Below are 17393 nucleotides of genomic sequence, written 5' to 3'. Positions count from 1 at the left end.
GGTCTTGGCACTGAGAGTTGCTGAGTTCTGGTATTTGGCATTCAGGAAGCTTTTGAAGTATCTCCCCAATCCTGCTGAAAATGTCTTATTAAAAGAGACAAAGCATATTAATTTGGGCCCCATGCTGCGCCAATGAATTAAACAGTTCCAGACTGAAGCTGCGGCTTAGGGTCTCAGCAGAGTCATCATCCATCCCTGTGTGGGCACGTGCCCTCGGTCATGGGCAGCGAGACCCCCAGGAACAAGAGCATGAAATGCTCTGTGTCTGCCCCTACCTGTCTCTCCCCCAGAGAGCTTTTGCTGTGCTGCACTGGGCATAGCTGGGAAACCTGTTCCTCACCAGGTTCATCACTTACAGGGGGAAGCACCGAGCTCCTTCTGCTCAGCACCAGCCTCTCTCCCTGCACACAGTCGTGTCCCAGGCACAACAAGCCCAGAGCTTCCCGGGACAAGGCAGGATCAGGCTGAGCTGGGGAGGAGCACCCCACATCCAGGAAGAATAGCTGCCTGCCTTGGGCTGAAAATAGAGCGTGAAACATTTGAAGACAGAGCTGGAGTGGATGATTGCCTGAGGCAAGGCACAGCTCCAGCTGAGTTCCTTGCTGAGCTCTGAGAGCATTAAAGACATGAGGAGCATGTGGGAGGGATGCCAGGCTTTCTGGAAAGGCCTTGAAGTGTCTCACTGGGGCACAAAGCCCAGAGAAAAACTTCCTTTGAATGGATCCCCAGCGAGAGAGGTCACAGTTACGCTGCTGTGCCCAGACATGGATACACAGAGCACTGGGCTGATGTTAAGGCATCCAGTGGAGGCCAGGGAAGGTGTGGAATTGTGCTTCTCCCAGCAAGGCACTCGGCAGCACCCCAATTTTTTCTCTGCTTATTTCATGGCTGGATTTTTGTTGCTGGCAGCTGTTTCTGAGCTGACACTTCTACCTCCTGTGCCTGAAGTGGGACACATCAGGGACAAGCAGAGGCAGCTCACCAGCCCTCTGCTTTCCATGAGCTGGTGCTTGAGTTCAGCCCTTCCAGCTCTACAGATCCTGTGTTTCCTGCTCTGGCTCTGTCAGGGATGCTGGAAGTGTCCAAGGCCAGGCTGGACGGATTGGAGCAACCTGGGATAGGGGAAAATGTCCCTGCCCATGGCAGGGAGTGAGACAAGACGATCATTAAAATCCCGCCCAGCCCATGCCGCTCTGTGACGGATTATCGAGGGTTTTTCCCCGCCCCGGGGGGAGCGGCCGAGGCGAGCGGGGCAGTGCCTGTGGAATCACCTCGGCAGCGCGGCGGGGCCAGCTCCTTTTGTGCCGCCGCCGCCGTGAGGCTCCGGAGCGGCTCAGGCGGGTCGGGCTTCTCCCTCAGCTCGCCGCCATGGGGGCAAGGAGCGGCTCGGGCGGGCCGGGCTTCTCCCTCAGCTCGCCGCCATGGGGGCAAGGAGCGGCTCAGGCGGGCCGGGCTCCCTCAGCTCGCCGCCGTGGGGGCAAGGAGCGGCTCAGGCGGGCCAGGCTCCCTCGCCATGAGGGGCCGCCGCCGCCATGAGGTGAGGGGGGAACGGGGCACGGGTGGCGGCGGCAGCGGGGCTGGAGACCGGGGCTCAGGGGAAGGAAGGCGCCACCTGAAATACTCACTTTTTCTTATTTAGCTGTTCCTGGTAGCCGGCAAGCGCTGCAGCCCACTGGGGCCTGGTGCCCGGGACTGGGGGTGTTGCTCGGCTGTGCTGTTCAGCATTAATTCCTCAGCCTCTCACTCGGTGGTGAGTGAGAGGCTGAGCTCAAAAGCCTTCACTCGGCTTTTGTGTTCTGCCATAAGCCAGGCCGCTGCTGTTGAACTTTATGAATACAGATGGACCTGATGGATTATTTGCGATGTTTCTGCTGTCCTCTCTTTAGGCCTTCAGCCGATGGGGGGATCGAGGTGACCCGCAGCTGTCGGTGGCCGGCAGCAGCCCTGAGGTGGCCCGACCTTGTCGTGTGTGAAACGCCCAAGCTGTGCTGTGCTGTGCTGGGACAGCCAAGGAGACTCTCCAGGAGGGCACTTGAACCTGTGGAGAGGAGATGAGAAGGAATAACCTGCCCGTGAGAGACAGGGAGAGCTCTGGAGCCACGTGGGTGAGGTGTGACCATGAGCCAGTGAGGGGAAATGGGGAAAAATGTTTTGCTGTCTTGAATTAACTAAAAGGCCTCTGCTGGCTCCTGTGCTAGCCTCAGGTCCTCAGGGTGGCAATAACATTGCTGGTTTATCCAGCAGTTAGGTTTAGCTTATCCCTCTTGCTGGATGAAGCCTTGATGATAGTAGGCATCATCAGAGAAGTGCCTCCACATTTTTTCTGCCCTGTAAACCCCCCCGTTTTGGTGGTTTTTTTTCTCCCAGCAGTAGTCAGCTGCCCGTGGCTGCTCAGTGCCTGTGCCAGTGTTATGCTGCTGGGAGAGGAAGGTGCTGCTGAGCTTTCCTGGCACCGGTGGGGCCGTCCTGGTGTTCAGTGGTGCCAGGTTTTGGCAGCACTCTGCATGCCCGAGAGTGGAGTAACCCCTGCCCGTGGAGTTACAGCCTAGATTGGATGCAGACAACACACAGAACATGGAAAATTCTGTTGCAGATATTTTAATGTGCATTTTTATATAAAAATGAATGTCAGTTAATTAACTGGTCAATGCTAAGGTTTGAATAGGGGTCCTCTTTTCAGCTGTCTTTATTGGGTTTTTATTACAGGTAAATTGTTGGTGTGAGGCTTGCTGGAGCAGCAGGAGTGGTCAGAAGTAAAGCTGTCGATGCTGCTTTGAAGATCCTTGTTTGAAAGGTATTGAGAAGATGGAAACCTGGAGCCCACAGTTTAAATGGGGCAGCTGGAGAAGAATTTGTTTTCAGGATGTGGATGTAGGAATTGGAAACATCAAAGGTGATTTGGGGCAAAGTATAACAAGAATTATGTGTAGAGTTTATTGTTGATCTCCTCTCATTGCTTTTTTGGAAATACATTTTTATATGACCTCAATTAAACGTATTTATATTTAAGCTTGCTCAGTTTGCTTTTCATTATCTTACAAGGCTGTTGGATGCAGCAGGATTTGAGAGTGGAGACTGGAGAGGCTGTAGTGAGGCACCAGCTCTCATCCCTAGGCCTGGGGGGAAATGAGCCCACAAAGGAAGGTTGGAAAAGGCTGATGGATGTGTAAAATACATCAGAACTGGTGGGGAGGTGTGGTATCGGCAGAAGAAATGCAGCACTCAATATGAGTGATCAGCAAATCTCAAAACTTTATTGATAGGCACATACATTTATATTGGTGTTAATGAGGCTAATACATATTGCAAAAGGCGAGCTCATTATTGGTTAGTTACTTATCAGCTAACTATGCCTACCTTAACATTCTTGTGACTACTATGTTGCAGCTGTCCACATCTTTTCTTCATATTTCTAACTAACAATCCTCTCCCCCATCCTGATGTTGCACCAAGGGCACAGCGCCCTTGCCTGATTTAGACACTGACTGCTGGCTCCTATACCTATCTCCTTCTTCCTTAACTAACGGTATTATATCAGTGTGACCTTTGTCAACTAGCCAGCTGTTCACAAAATCCTCCACAGGGAGGGACAGACAGGGCTTCAGACAAAAATGGTATTTAAATGCAAAAGCTGGAACAAAAGGAGTAATTTGCTTTCCAAAATGAGATTTGGATCCCTTTGGATTCCTTGCAGTCTTCTAGGAAACCCTGACTTTGTGAAATAATCCAGACTCCTTAAATGTCCCTGGCACTGTTAGTTTAGCCATGAGCCCTTCTGCCACCTGAATATCCAGAGCTTTGAATGCCCTTTTTTTGTACTGCACATGGGAATACTTGTTAAAATACTAATCACTGGGGAATAAAAGTTTTTCCTGGTTGAAGCCTGAGTTCTGTTGTTTCTGTAGGAGCAAATCCCACCTGCAAAACTAATCAGGGGTTTCTCCATGGATTTATGTTGTGTCCAGCAATTTTCCTCTTTCCCAGGGCTGGGTGCCTGCTGCCTGTGTGGTGTGGGGGGGTCCTGCCTGCTGGCAGCCAAGGAACGCTCACTTGTGTCAGGGAGCTCTCCTGCTGGACCAGGTATTCCCAAAAGTGGTAAAAAATGGGGAATTTGGGCTTTTGCCAATATCCCATCCATCCCTGCGCTCTGGCACTGGGAAGCCATTCCCTGTGTCCTGTCCCACCATCCCCTGGAAAATGTAGAGACTTGTTTCCTGTCAGCTCCTTCAGGTAATATCACCCCAAAGTTTCTCTCCAGGTGAACATTCCCAGCTGTGCCAGGCTTTCCTGCCAGGAGAGCTGCTCCATCCCTCTGCTTATCCTGGAGCCTCCTCTGGCCTGGCTCCAGCAGCTGCAGCTCCTCCCTGTGCTGGGCCAGCTCTGCAGGTGGGCTCCCACCTGAGCACAGAGCCACAGGTGATGCCTCAAGTTTTAGCTTTTATATGTTTCAGATTCTATTCTGCATTAGTGTGTAAGTTTAGGCTTCATATTATGGGATGGTGAGCTATCTTCACACAGCAGGGAGACAAAACAAATCCATATAGACCATATTGCCTCAAGGAACGAAGAATAGCCCAATGATTTGTCAATGGTTTGTAGCCCAAATTCTCTTGCCCATCCAGAGCAGACATCCACATGCTGCAATTTGCATTACATGTGCGATATATTCATTTGTGCAGAAGCTGAAATTATTTTGGACAATGCACTACAAGATGTCATCACTCCAGTACAGGACAATGGTTTTGAGACTGCAGAAGATAAAGTCCAAAAGACAGCCCCCGGCAAGTGCGGCAGCTTACAATTGCAGAGAGACTAAAGAGTCTCCAGATCGGGCAATCACACATCACACACCAAGCCCCTTTTGGGAGACTAAAATACATGCCCGTCTCAATCCACACCAACAACGCTGCGGTTTTCGCCTCTGCCCATGCTGGTGAGAAATCAAAAGATGCTATAAAACGTTCCTTTTTAGCTTTTTCCACCTTCCCAGTTCCACAGGAAATTAAAACTGATCATGGTCCTGCGTGTATCTCAGACTGATTCCAACCATTTTCTGACCAGTGGGGTACAAAACATTTCACAGCCATACCACACTCTGCCACAGGACACTCCATAGTGCAGAGAGCCCACTCTTCCATCCAAAGGATCCTTGATCAACAGAGACAGGGAGTCCACATATTATCTCCCATTGAGACACTGGCCAAGGCCCTTGATGTGTTCAACTTTTTCAACACCTCATTTATGGAGCCAACTCCCCCAGTCACCAGGCCTTTTGCATTTCATGTGACTGCAGCCCAGTTAAAAGAAAAGCCGCCTGTGTTGATCAAAGACCCTGAATCCAAAGAAATTATGGGTCCTTTATCATTCATTACTTGGGGGAGAGGATACGCTTGTGTCTCTACAGCAGCAGGCCCAACATGGATCCCAGCAAAAAAACATCAAACCCTTCTGCCAATGGCCAGGCAAACACCAGAGCCACCATCAGAAGAACAGAACAAAAGCCTACGAGAGACAGCAGCAGCCTGGAAAAGAAGAAGAAGAAGGACAGAAGAAGATCTCCTAAGCAGCGTGGACCACACAGACCAACACCAAGATAGCTCAGACACCACTAACTGCGATATACCGCTTAACATTTGTAAAAACTGTATTCTAGCATTGATATTTGATTCTTCTAAGAAGCTGAGTTCAAACCATTGCCTTACAGAAGAGAAAGTTTAGTGGGACCAGAATTTAAGTTTCACATTGCAATCTCCCTATCTCTTTACTTTCAGGCCACCCAAGCCTCCACCCACTACAAAATTAACTAAAGTCAAAAGATGCTGTCCTTTGTTGCCACTGCAGCAGGCAGCCGCAAGCTCCTCACTAGGCCACGTGCCTTCAGCTGGCTGCTTCCACAGCCAAGCCACAATTTCTTGCCCATGGCCACGCTTGTCAACCTCTTCTCACATAGGGACTCAGTATACCAGAGCGTCCAGCCGCTCAAAGATCAAACAAACAAGATCCAGACAAAAGGCAACAACGACTCGCTCACTGGACTTTTGAAAGCCTCGGGCACGAAAGGCTGGCTTTCACCTTTAGTTAAGTCTGTTTTGTGGACTTTGTTTCTTGTATTCATTGTGTTGCTTATTCTATCCAGTTTTGCTCAACGCTTGCAAAAGTCCATGGCAGAAGCCTTCATTCTTGAAATCATAAAGGGGGCAGTTGTGGAGGCCCAGGGGCCTCTCATTGCAACTGTAATACCTTAGGGCAAAGGGGACCAAGGTGAAACAGAGAAACCCCTCTGAATGCAAGGCTCTCACCCATGGCCACTTGCAGCCTCTTGCAATCTGCAGCTTTTCTTGCTATCACCCACTTCAACTGCCATTTTTTCCTTATAGCTACTCTGCAGAGAATGTTCTTCCCTCTCTTCTTCCCTGCTGGTCCTGCCTTCACACATTCACCCCCGCCATATGAAACCCCCAGACCCCAGCCTCATTTTCTCCCTGTCCCTGGACCCTCTTCGACACAATGCACAGCGTTTGGAGTTCCACACAAAGACCCGTCTCTGGCCTCATTCATCAGCACTTGAAGCAAGTGTGCCCCGGCCTCTGGGAGTGCAGGTCGCTCACATGGGCTCACTGTGGACACGCCGCAATCACACAGTCATTGAGTGCACCAGAGAACCTGGCCTCTAATAAAAGGCATGAATCCCACAGCCCACCCAAACCAATGTCTTGCATGTCTCTACTTTTTCCTTCTTCTCTCATCTCTCATGTCACTTTCCCCATTTCCTCTCTCTGGCAGCTTGGCTTCTCTCTCCCCTGGCTGCAGCTTCAGCCACATGTGTGACCCTGCAGGAACAGGCTGACCCACAGGGAAGTGGGAGAGGACTCTCCGCCAAGAAGTGAAGTGATGGAAAAAGGAGGAATGGGATGAAACTGCACGAGCTGGAATCCATTTGATGATGGGAAGAAGTTCTTTCCTGTCAGGGTGCTTGTCCCTGACACAGGGACCAGTGCAGAGAGGCTGTGCATACCCCATGGCCACCAACATCCAAGGCCAGCTTGGACAGGGGCCGCAGCAACCTGCTGTGCTGGGAGGCTGCTCAGCTTGGAACCAGATGATCTTTAGGGTCCCTTCCTAGCCAAACCATTCAAGGATTTCATCATTCCACCATGCCCATCTCCCAGTGTGGAGCGGCCCTGAAACTTCTGTGACATCACAGCTCCCACAGTGTTCCAGGTGGAACGTCCAGCACCTGGAAACCAGCAGAGCAGACACTCTGCCTGCTGCCAGTGGTCAGTTGGCGCTCGCTCTGATCTCTGCCCGTCAGTACTGAGCTGTTGCTGCCGCCTGGGCTTTTCGTGCTGCCTGCTCTGGAGCGCCAATCCCAGCAGGATGAGCACTGCTGCTCCAGTGGAGGTACAGTGCCATTCCAGGGAGGGGGCAGCCTGCTTGAGCAGGCTGCAGCCACGTGGCAATGGATGGTGTGGGACAGGAAGCCCACTGTCAGATTGTGATGTCTCTTGCAGACTGCCAGAGACACGGTGGAGTGGATGCAAGTGGACATGGTGCTAGGTGAGGAAGAAAGGATGGAGGTGGATGTGGAAGAGCAAGTTGAGGAGATGGAAGTGGACATGGAGGATAACATCGAGGAGATGGAAGTTGATGAGGAGGATGACATCGAGGCGATGGAAGTGGATGAGAAGGATGAGGAGGAGCCCATGGTCCTTGGATGAAGATGGAGCTTCACAAGTAAGACAGGCAGATGCTCCCCATGCCCTGCCCACAGACACAGTGGCTGCCCTGACGCCAGCCTGAGGCTGGGCTCGATGGCCCCGCTCAGGGACACGCTGCCTGCAGGGGGCCTGGATTGTGCTGCCACAAGCACCAGCCCTGGCCTGCCCTGCACTTGTCTGGGGCCACAGCAGTCCTGCCAGCCCTGCCCAGCTCCTGGGGCCCATCTTCCAGTCTAGCTGGCAGCAGACTCCAACTTTGCTTCTTCCTTTCTTCCAGGACTGATGGAGATGATGGCTGTAGATATTACGCCTCTATATATATGTTTGAAAACTTAGAAGATTTCTGTAAATATGTTCACCTTAGTACTTCACTGTAAATATGTTTTGAAGATTGTTAGTCCCTAGGATCCCATGTAAATCAATCCTGTAGATTGGTATTGGTTTTGTTGTTGTTGTTATAAGGATTGTTGTAATGAAAAGTGTTCTTTAAATCCCAGAGTTTGGCAATCTTTGGCAAATAAATACTGCTTCTTTTTAAAACCTCACTTCTCTTTGCCATTCCTATGGGCACAGGCATCATTTCCAGACTTGGGATTACCACTTGTTCCGGGATCCCGGGGCTGGAGCTCCCTGGGGCTGCTGCCATGGCCACCCCGCGGCTGGGGGTCCCTGTGCACAGGGGGTCCCACTGACACCACTGCTGCCGCTGGGCACTGCTGCTGCTCCTGGGCTGGGGCACAGCGGCGTCCCCAAGAGCTGAGCTGCCACCAGCACAGAGGGGGCTCTCACTGCACTGGCCCCTGCAGCCATGCCACCAAAGCAAGGCAGGAAACTTTCAGCCACCCTTCCTGCTGCAGCCACAGGGACTCCTGGCTCCAGAGCCGCCATCAGGCCACAGGGATGCAAAATCCACCTTCCCGCTCTCAAGGCCTTGACAGCCTTGGCAACTGTGGCACCTGCATCTGGGCTGCTGCAGGGGATGATGTTTAAGGCTTGCAGCCTCCAAAGGCTCCGGGCTCTGCTTCCGGGCCTGCTCTGCACTACCCTGGGCCCGCATTGCTCAAGAGACAAAAGCCAAGCCAGGGGATCCTCATCCTGCCCAAATTGCTGAATTGACTGCACTCGTTAGGACCTTCTCCGCTTTCAAAGAACCTATTCATTTGATCACTGATTCGTCAGATATCTATGGCCTAGTGCAGCAGGCCGAAAATTCCATTTTCAAAGACATTTCTAACCCCAACTAGAGCATTTGCTTCCCCCTTTCATTTCTCTTTTGTCCCACAGACAACACCCACACTATATCATGCACACAAGATCTCATACCACCCTTCCTGCATTTATAGTAGGCAATGCTAAAGCAGATGCCCCAGCAATGGTTGTCCAAATCTCCCTACGGAATCTTTTTGACCAGGCTAGGACCCGCCACCACTTCTACCATCCAAACATTCCTGCACCGCTCAGCATCTTGAAAATTACCCAAGATCAGGCAAGATCCATGGCAAGCACCTGCCCAAATTGTCAGCAACATGCCTTTGCTTCTGTCACAGCTGCACTCAATCCAAGAGGACTAAAGACTCTCCAGATCGGGCAATCACACACCAAGCCCCTTTTGGGAGACTAAAATACATCCCCGTCTGAATCCACACCGACAACGCTGCGGTTTTCGCCTTTGCTCATGCTGGTGAGAAATCAAAAGATGCTGTAAAACGTTCCTTTTTAGCCTATTCCACCTTCCCAGTTCCACAGGAAATTAAAACTGATCATGGTCCTGCTTATACCTCCCACTGATTCCAACCATTTTCTGACCAGTGGGCTGCAAAACATTTCACAGCCATACCACACTCTGCCACAGGACACTCCATAGTGCAGAGAGCCCACTCTTCCATCCAAAGGATCCTTGATCAACAGAGACAGGGAGTCCACATATTATCTCCCATTGAGACACTGGCCAAGGCCCTTGATGTGTTCAACTTTTTCAACACCTCATTTATGGAGCCAACTCCCCCAGTCACCAGGCCTTTTGCATTTCATGTGACTGCAGCCCAGTTAAAAGAAAAGCCGCCTGTGTTGATCAAAGACCCTGAATCCAAAGAAATTATGGGTCCTTTATCATTCATTACTTGGGGGAGAGGATACGCTTGTGTCTCTACAGCAGCAGGCCCAACATGGATCCCAGCAAAAAAACATCAAACCCTTCTGCCAATGGCGAGACAAACACCAGAGCCACCATCAGAAGAACAGAACAAAAGCCTACGAGAGACAGCAGCAGCCTGGAAAAGAAGAAGAAGAAGGACAGAAGAAGATCTCCTAAGCAGCGTGGACCACACAGACCAACACCAAGATAGCTCAGACACCACTAACTGCGATATACCGCTTAACATTTGTAAAAACTGTATTCTAGCATTGATATTTGATTCTTCTAAGAAGCTGAGTTCAAACCATTGCCTTACAGAAGAGAAAGTTTAGTGGGACCAGAATTTAAGTTTCACATTGCAATCTCCCTATCTCTTTACTTTCAGGCCACCCAAGCCTCCACCCACTACAAAATTAACTAAAGTCAAAAGATGCTGTCCTTTGTTGCCACTGCAGCAGGCAGCCGCAAGCTCCTCACTAGGCCACGTGCCTTCAGCTGGCTGCTTCCACAGCCAAGCCACAATTTCTTGCCCATGGCCACGCTTGTCAACCTCTTCTCACATAGGGACTCAGTATACCAGAGCGTCCAGCCGCTCAAAGATCAAACAAACAAGATCCAGACAAAAGGCAACAACGACTCGCTCACTGGACTTTTGAAAGCCTCGGGCACGAAAGGCTGGCTTTCACCTTTAGTTAAGTCTGTTTTGTGGACTTTGATTCTTGTATTCATTGTGTTGCTTATTCTATCCAGTTTTGCTCAACGCTTGCAAAAGTCCATGGCAGAAGCCTTCATTCTTGAAATCATAAAGGGGGCAGTTGTGGAGGCCCAGGGGCCTCTCATTGCAACTGTAATACCTTAGGGCAAAGGGGACCAAGGTGAAACAGAGAAACCCCTCTGAATGCAAGGCTCTCACCCATGGCCACTTGCAGCCTCTTGCAATCTGCAGCTTTTCTTGCTATCACCCACTTCAACTGCCATTTTTTCCTTATAGCTACTCTGCAGAGAATGTTCTTCCCTCTCTTCTTCCCTGCTGGTCCTGCCTTCACACATTCACCCCCGCCATATGAAACCCCCAGACCCCAGCCTCATTTTCTCCCTGTCCCTGGACCCTCTTCGACACAATGCACAGCGTCTGGAGTTCCACACAAAGACCCGTCTCTGGCCTCATTCATCAGCACTTGAAGCAAGTGTGCCCCGGCCTCTGGGAGTGCAGGTCGCTCACATGGGCTCACTGTGGACACGCCGCAATCACACAGTCATTGAGTGCACCAGAGAACCTGGCCTCTAATAAAAGGCATGAATCCCACAGCCCACCCAAACCAATGCCTTGCATGTCTCTACTTTTTCCTTCTTCTCTCATCTCTCATGTCACTTTCCCCATTTCCTCTCTCTGGCAGCTTGGCTTCTCTCTCCCCTGGCTGCAGCTTCAGCCACATGTGTGACCCTGCAGGAACAGGCTGACCCACAGGGAAGTGGGAGAGGACTCTCCGCCAAGAAGTGAAGTGATGGAAAAAGGAGGAATGGGATGAAACTGCACGAGCTGGAATCCATTTGATGATGGGAAGAAGTTCTTTCCTGTCAGGGTGCTTGTCCCTGACACAGGGACCAGTGCAGAGAGGCTGTGCATACCCCATGGCCACCAACATCCAAGGCCAGCTTGGACAGGGGCCGCAGCAACCTGCTGTGCTGGGAGGCTGCTCAGCTTGGAACCAGATGATCTTTAGGGTCCCTTCCTAGCCAAACCATTCAAGGATTTCATCATTCCACCATGCCCATCTCCCAGTGTGGAGCGGCCCTGAAACTTCTGTGACATCACAGCTCCCACAGTGTTCCAGGTGGAACGTCCAGCACCTGGAAACCAGCAGAGCAGACACTCTGCCTGCTGCCAGTGGTCAGTTGGCGCTCGCTCTGATCTCTGCCCGTCAGTACTGAGCTGTTGCTGCCGCCTGGGCTTTTCGTGCTGCCTGCTCTGGAGCGCCAATCCCAGCAGGATGAGCACTGCTGCTCCAGTGGAGGTACAGTGCCATTCCAGGGAGGGGGCAGCCTGCTTGAGCAGGCTGCAGCCACGTGGCAATGGATGGTGTGGGACAGGAACCCCACTGTCAGATTGTGATGTCTCTTGCAGACTGCCAGAGACACGGTGGAGTGGATGCAAGTGGACATGGTGCTAGGTGAGGAAGAAAGGATGGAGGTGGATGTGGAAGAGCAAGTTGAGGAGATGGAAGTGGACATGGAGGATAACATCGAGGAGATGGAAGTTGATGAGGAGGATGACATCGAGGCGATGGAAGTGGATGAGAAGGATGAGGAGGAGCCCATGGTCCTTGGATGAAGATGGAGCTTCACAAGTAAGACAGGCAGATGCTCCCCATGCCCTGCCCACAGACACAGTGGCTGCCCTGACGCCAGCCTGAGGCTGGGCTCGATGGCTCCGCTCAGGGACACGCTGCCTGCAGGGGGCCGGGATTGTGCTGCCACAAGCACCAGCCCTGGCCTGCCCTGCACTTGTCTGGGGCCACAGCAGTCCTGCCAGCCCTGCCCAGCTCCTGGGGCCCATCTTCCAGTCTAGCTGGCAGCAGACTCCAACTTTGCTTCTTCCTTTCCTCCAGGACTGATGGAGATGATGGCTGTAGATATTACGCCTCTATATATATGTTTGAAAACTTAGAAGATTTCTGTAAATATGTTCACCTTAGTACTTCACTGTAAATATGTTTTGAAGATTGTTAGTCCCTAGGATCCCATGTAAATCAATCCTGTAGATTGGTATTGGTTTTGTTGTTGTTGTTATAAGGATTGTTGTAATGAAAAGTGTTCTGTAAATCCCAGAGTTTGGCAATCTTTGGCAAATAAATACTGCTTCTTTTTAAAACCTCACTTCTCTTTGCCATTCCTATGGGCACAGGCATCATTTCCAGACTTGGGATTACCACTTGTTCCGGGATCCCGGGGCTGGAGCTCCCTGGGGCTGCTGCCATGGCCACCCCGCGGCTGGGGGTCCCTGTGCACAGGGGGTCCCACTGACACCACTGCTGCCGCTGGGCACTGCTGCTGCTCCTGGGCTGGGGCACAGCGGCGTCCCCAAGAGCTGAGCTGCCACCAGCACAGAGGGGGCTCTCACTGCACTGGCCCCTGCAGCCATGCCACCAAAGCAAGGCAGGAAACTTTCAGCCACCCTTCCTGCTGCAGCCACAGCCACTCCTGGCTCCAGAACTGCCATCAGGCCACAGGGATGCAAAATCCACCTTCCCGCTCTCAAGGCCTTGACAGCCTTGGCAACTGTGGCACCTGCATCTGGGCTGCTGCAGGGGATGATGTTTAAGGCTTGCAGCCTCCAAAGGCTCCGGGCTCTGCTTCCGGGCCTGCTCTGCACTACCCTGGGTATGCATTGCTCAAGAGACAAAAGCCAAGCCAGGGGACCCTCATCCTGCCCAAATTGCTGAATCGACTGCACTCGTTAGGACCTTCTCTGCTTTCAAAGAACCTATTCATTTGATCACTGATTCGTCAGATATCTATGGCCTAGTGCAGCAGGCCGAAAATTCCATTTTCAAAGACATTTCTAACCCCAACTAGAGCATTTGCTTCCCCCTTTCATTTCTCTTTTGTCCCACAGACAACACCCACACTATATCATGCACACAAGATCTCATACCACCCTTCCTGCATTTATAGTAGGCAATGCTAAAGCAGATGCCCCAGCAATGGTTGTCCAAATCTCCCTAGGGAATGGTTTTGACCAGGCTAGGACCCGCCACCACTTCTACCATCCAAACATTCCTGCACCGCTCAGCATCTTGAAAATTACCCAAGATCAGGCAAGATCCATGGCAAGCACCTGCCCAAATTGTCAGCAACATGCCTTTGCTTCTGTCACAGCTGCACTCAATCCAAGAGGACTAAAGACTCTCCAGATCGGGCAATCACACATCACACACCAAGCCCCTTTTGGGAGACTAAAATACAACCCCGTCTCAATCCACACCGACAACGCTGCGGGTTTCGCCTCTGCCCATGCTGGTGAGAAATCAAAAGATGCTGTAAAACGGTCCTTTTTAGCCTATTCCACCTTCCCAGTTCCACGGGAAATTAAAACTGATCATGGTCCTGCTTATACCTCCCACTGATTCCAACCATTTTCTGACCAGTGGGCTGCAAAACATTTCACAGCCATACCACACTCTGCCACAGGACACTCCATAGTGCAGAGGGCCCACTCTTCCATCCAAAGGATCCTTGATCAACAGAGACAGGGAGTCCACATATTATCTCCCATTGAGACACTGGCCAAGGCCCTTGATGTGCTCAACTTTTTCAACACCTCATTTATGGAGCCAACTCCCCCAGTCACCAGGCCTTTTGCATTTCATGTGACTGCAGCCCAGTTAAAAGAAAAGCCGCCTGTGTTGATCAAAGACCCTGAATCCAAAGAAATTATGGGCCCTTTATCATTCATTACTTGGGGGAGAGGATACGCTTGTGTCTCTACAGCAGCAGGCCCAACATGGATCCCAGCAAAAAACATCAAACCCTTCTGCCAATGGCCAGGCAAACACCAGAGCCACCATCAGAAGAACAGAATGAAAGCCTAAGAGAGACAGCAGCAGCCTGGAAAAGAAGAAGAAGGACAGAAGAAGATCTCCTAAGCAGCGTGGACCACACAGACCAACACCAAGATAGCTCAGACACCACTAAGCGGGATATATCACTTAACATTTGGAAAAACTATATTGTAGCATTTATATTTGATTCTTCTAAGAAGCTGAGTTCAAACCATTGCCTTACAGAAGAGGAAGTTTAGTGGGACCAGAATTTAAGTTTCACATTGCAATCTCTCTATCTCTTTACTTTCAGGCCACCCAAGCCTCCACCCACTACTAAATTAGCTAAAGTCAAAGCATGCTGTCCTTTGTTGCCGCTGCAGCAGGCAGCCGCAAGCAGCAAAGCTCCTCACTATGCCACGTGCCTTCAGCTGGCTGCTTCCACAGCCAAGCCACAATTTCTTGCCCATGGCCACGCTTGTCAACCTCTTCTCACATAGGGACTCAGTATACCTGAGCGTCTAGCTGCTCAAAGACCAAATCAACAAGATCCAGACAAAAGGCAACAACGACTGGCTCACTGGACTTTTGAAAGACTGGGGCATGAAAGGCTGGCTTTCACCTTTACTTAAGACTGTTTTGTGGACTTTGTTTCTCGTATTCATTGTGTTGCTTATTCTATCCAGTTTTGCTCAACGCTTGCAAAAGTCCATGGCAGAAGCCTTCATTCTTGAAAACAAAAAGGGGGCACTTGTGGAGGCCCAGGGGCCTCTCATTGCAACTGTAATACCTTAGGGCAAAGGGGACCAAGGTGAAACAGAGAAACCCCTCTGAATGCAGGGCTCTCACCCATGGCCACTTGCAGCCTCTTGCAATCTGCAGCTTTTCTTGCTATCACCCACTTCAACTGCCATTTTTTCCTTATATCGACTCTCCAGAGAATGTTCTTCCCTCTCTTCTCCCCTGCTGGTCCTGGCTTTGCCCCTTCTCCCCCCCCCATATGAAACCCTCAGTCCCCAGCCTCATTTTCTCTCTGGCCCTGGACCCTCTTCATGGCCATGCACAGTGTTTGGAGTTGCACACAAAGACCCGTCTCTGGCCTCCTTCATCAGCACTTGAAGCAAGTGTGCTCCGGGCTCTGGCAGTGCAGCTCGCTCACACGGGCTCACTGTGGACACGCCGCAATCACACAGTCATTGAGTGCACCAGAGAACCTGGCCTCTAATAAAAGGCATGAATCCCACAGCCCACCCAAACCAATGCCTTGCATGTCTCTACTTTTTCCTTCTTCTCTCATCTCTCATGTCACTTTCCCCATTTCCTCTCTCTGGCAGCTTGGCTTCTCTCTCTCCTGGCTGCAGCTTCAGCCACATGTGTGACCCTGCAGGAACAGGCTGACCCACAGGGAAGTGGGAGAGGACTCGTTGTCAGCAACTGAAGTGACAGAACAAGGGGGAATGGGATGAAACTGCAAGAGCTGGAATCCATTTGATGATGGGAAGAAGTTCTTTCCTGTCAGGGTGCTTGTCCCTGACACTGGGACCAGTGCAGAGAGGCTGTGCATACCCCATGGCCACCAACATCCAAGGCCAGCTTGGACAGGGGCCAAGACAACCTGCTGTGCTGCCAGCTTGCTCAGCTAGGAACCAGATGATCTTTAGGGTCCCTTCCAAGCCAAACCATTCAAGGATTTCATCATTCCACCATGCCCATCTCCCAGTGTGGAGCGGCCCTGAAACTTCTGTGACATCACAGCTCCCACAGTGTTCCAGGTGGAACGTCCAGCACCTGGAAACCAGCAGAGCAGACACTCTGCCTGCTGCCAGTGGTCAGTTGGCACTCGGTCTGATCTCTGCCCATCAGTACTGAGCTGTTGCTGCCGCCTGGGCTTTTCGTGCTGCCTGCTCTGGAGCGCCAATCCCAGCAGGATGAGCACTGCTGTGCCAGTGGAGGTACAGTGCCATTCCAGGGAGGGGGCAGCCTGCTTGAGCAGGCTGCAGCCACGTGGCAATGGATGGTGTGGGACAGGAAGCCCACTGCGAGATTTTGCTGTCTCTTGCAGACTGCCAGAGACATTGTGGAGGAGATGGAAGTGGACATGGTGCAGGATGAGGAAGAAAGGATGGAGGTGGATGTGGAAGAGCTGGTGGAGGAGATGGAAGTAGACGTGGAGGATGACATCGAGGAGATGGAAGTTGACGAGAACAATGAGGAGGAGCCCATGGTCCTTGGATGAAGATGGAGCCCCACAAGTAAGAAGGGCAGATGCTCCCCATGCCCTGCCCACAGACACAGTGGCTGCCCTGACGCCAGGCTGGGGCTGGGCTGGATGGCCCCGCTCAGGGACACGCTGCCCGCAGGGGGCCTGGATTGTGCTGCCACAAGCACCAGCCCTGGCCTGCCCTGCACTTGCCTGGGGCCACAGCAGCCCTGCCAGCCCTGTCCCAGCTCCTGGGGCCCTGATCCCAGCCCAGCTGGGCTCAGTGCTGGCAGCAGACTCCAACTTTGCTTCTTCCTTTCTTCCAGGACTGATGGAGAAGATGGCTGTAGATATTACGGCGGTGTATATATGTTTGAAATAGTAGAAGATTTCTGTAAATATGTTCACCTTAGTACTTCACTGTAAATATGTTTTGAAGATTGTTAGTCCCTAGGATCCCATGTAAATCAATCCTGTAGATTGGTATTGGTTTTGTTGTTATTATAAGGATTGTTTTAATGAAAGGCGTTCTGTAAACCCTAGAGTTTGCCAATCTTTGGCAAATAAATACTGCTTCTTTTTAAAACCTCACTTCTCTTTGTCATTCCTTAGGGCACAGGAAGCATTTGCACACTTGGGATTTCCACTTGTTCCGGGATCCCGGGGCTGGAGCTCCCTGGGGCTGCTGCCACGGCCACCCCACGGCTGGGGGTCCCTGTGCACAGGGGGTCCCACTGACACCACTGCTGCCGCTGGGCACTGCTGCTGCTCCTGGGCTGGGGCACAGCGGCGTCCCCAAG

General features: G+C 51.5%; 2 protein-coding genes, 1 long non-coding RNA gene and 1 other non-coding gene across 6 annotated transcripts; all 4 read left to right on the top strand.

Moving 5' to 3' along the window:
• The first annotated feature begins 1256 nt into the window (after nucleotides 1–1256).
• Nucleotides 1257–3881, top strand: LOC135280143 (uncharacterized). Its single transcript, XR_010347196.1, has 4 exons — nucleotides 1257–1537; nucleotides 1887–2110; nucleotides 2707–3193; nucleotides 3588–3881. It is a non-coding gene; the product is annotated as an uncharacterized LOC135280143 (long non-coding RNA).
• On the top strand, nucleotides 2363–2565 carry LOC135280476 (small nucleolar RNA SNORA74). The gene has a single exon (XR_010347394.1). It is a non-coding gene; the product is annotated as a small nucleolar RNA SNORA74 (small nucleolar RNA).
• A 3396-nt stretch (nucleotides 3882–7277) lies between the features above and the next one.
• On the top strand, nucleotides 7278–8284 carry LOC135280132 (ring-infected erythrocyte surface antigen-like). Of its 2 annotated transcripts, XM_064387887.1 has the most exons (3): nucleotides 7278–7401; nucleotides 7512–7734; nucleotides 7996–8284. In XM_064387887.1, exons 1-2 carry the CDS (start codon nucleotides 7378–7380, stop codon nucleotides 7716–7718), a joined length of 231 nt encoding a protein of 76 aa, XP_064243957.1. In that variant the 5' UTR covers nucleotides 7278–7377; the 3' UTR covers nucleotides 7719–7734; nucleotides 7996–8284. The 2 variants fall into 2 exon arrangements, with proteins under 2 accessions (XP_064243957.1, XP_064243955.1); XM_064387885.1 differs by lacking the exon at nucleotides 7996–8284 and having other exon boundaries at nucleotides 7512–7807.
• Nucleotides 8285–11742: 3458 nt separating this feature from the next.
• LOC135280443 (ring-infected erythrocyte surface antigen-like) lies at nucleotides 11743–12702 on the top strand. 2 transcript variants are annotated; one of them, XM_064388353.1, is made up of 3 exons: nucleotides 11743–11867; nucleotides 11978–12200; nucleotides 12462–12702. In XM_064388353.1, the coding sequence occupies exons 1-2, from the start codon at nucleotides 11844–11846 to the stop codon at nucleotides 12182–12184; spliced, it is 231 nt and encodes a 76-aa protein (XP_064244423.1). In that variant the 5' UTR covers nucleotides 11743–11843; the 3' UTR covers nucleotides 12185–12200; nucleotides 12462–12702. The 2 variants fall into 2 exon arrangements, with proteins under 2 accessions (XP_064244423.1, XP_064244422.1); XM_064388352.1 differs by lacking the exon at nucleotides 12462–12702 and having other exon boundaries at nucleotides 11978–12255.
• The last annotated feature ends 4691 nt before the right edge of the window (nucleotides 12703–17393 follow it).

The sequence above is a fragment of the Passer domesticus genome, chromosome 13 (assembly GCF_036417665.1).
Source record: "Passer domesticus isolate bPasDom1 chromosome 13, bPasDom1.hap1, whole genome shotgun sequence".
Classification (NCBI taxonomy): domain Eukaryota; kingdom Metazoa; phylum Chordata; class Aves; order Passeriformes; family Passeridae; genus Passer; species Passer domesticus.
Note: the sequence above shows the minus strand (reverse complement) of the source record. Positions and strands in the feature narration are given on the sequence as shown.

Coding starts and splice junctions, on each gene's coding strand:
- LOC135280132 (XM_064387887.1), top strand. CDS start 7,378: ATGAGCACTGCTGCTCCAGTGGAG. Junction 7,402..7,511: donor GCACTGCTGCTCCAGTGGAG/GTACAGTGCCAT, acceptor TGTCTCTTGCAG/ACTGCCAGAGACACGGTGGA.
- LOC135280443 (XM_064388353.1), top strand. CDS start 11,844: ATGAGCACTGCTGCTCCAGTGGAG. Junction 11,868..11,977: donor GCACTGCTGCTCCAGTGGAG/GTACAGTGCCAT, acceptor TGTCTCTTGCAG/ACTGCCAGAGACACGGTGGA.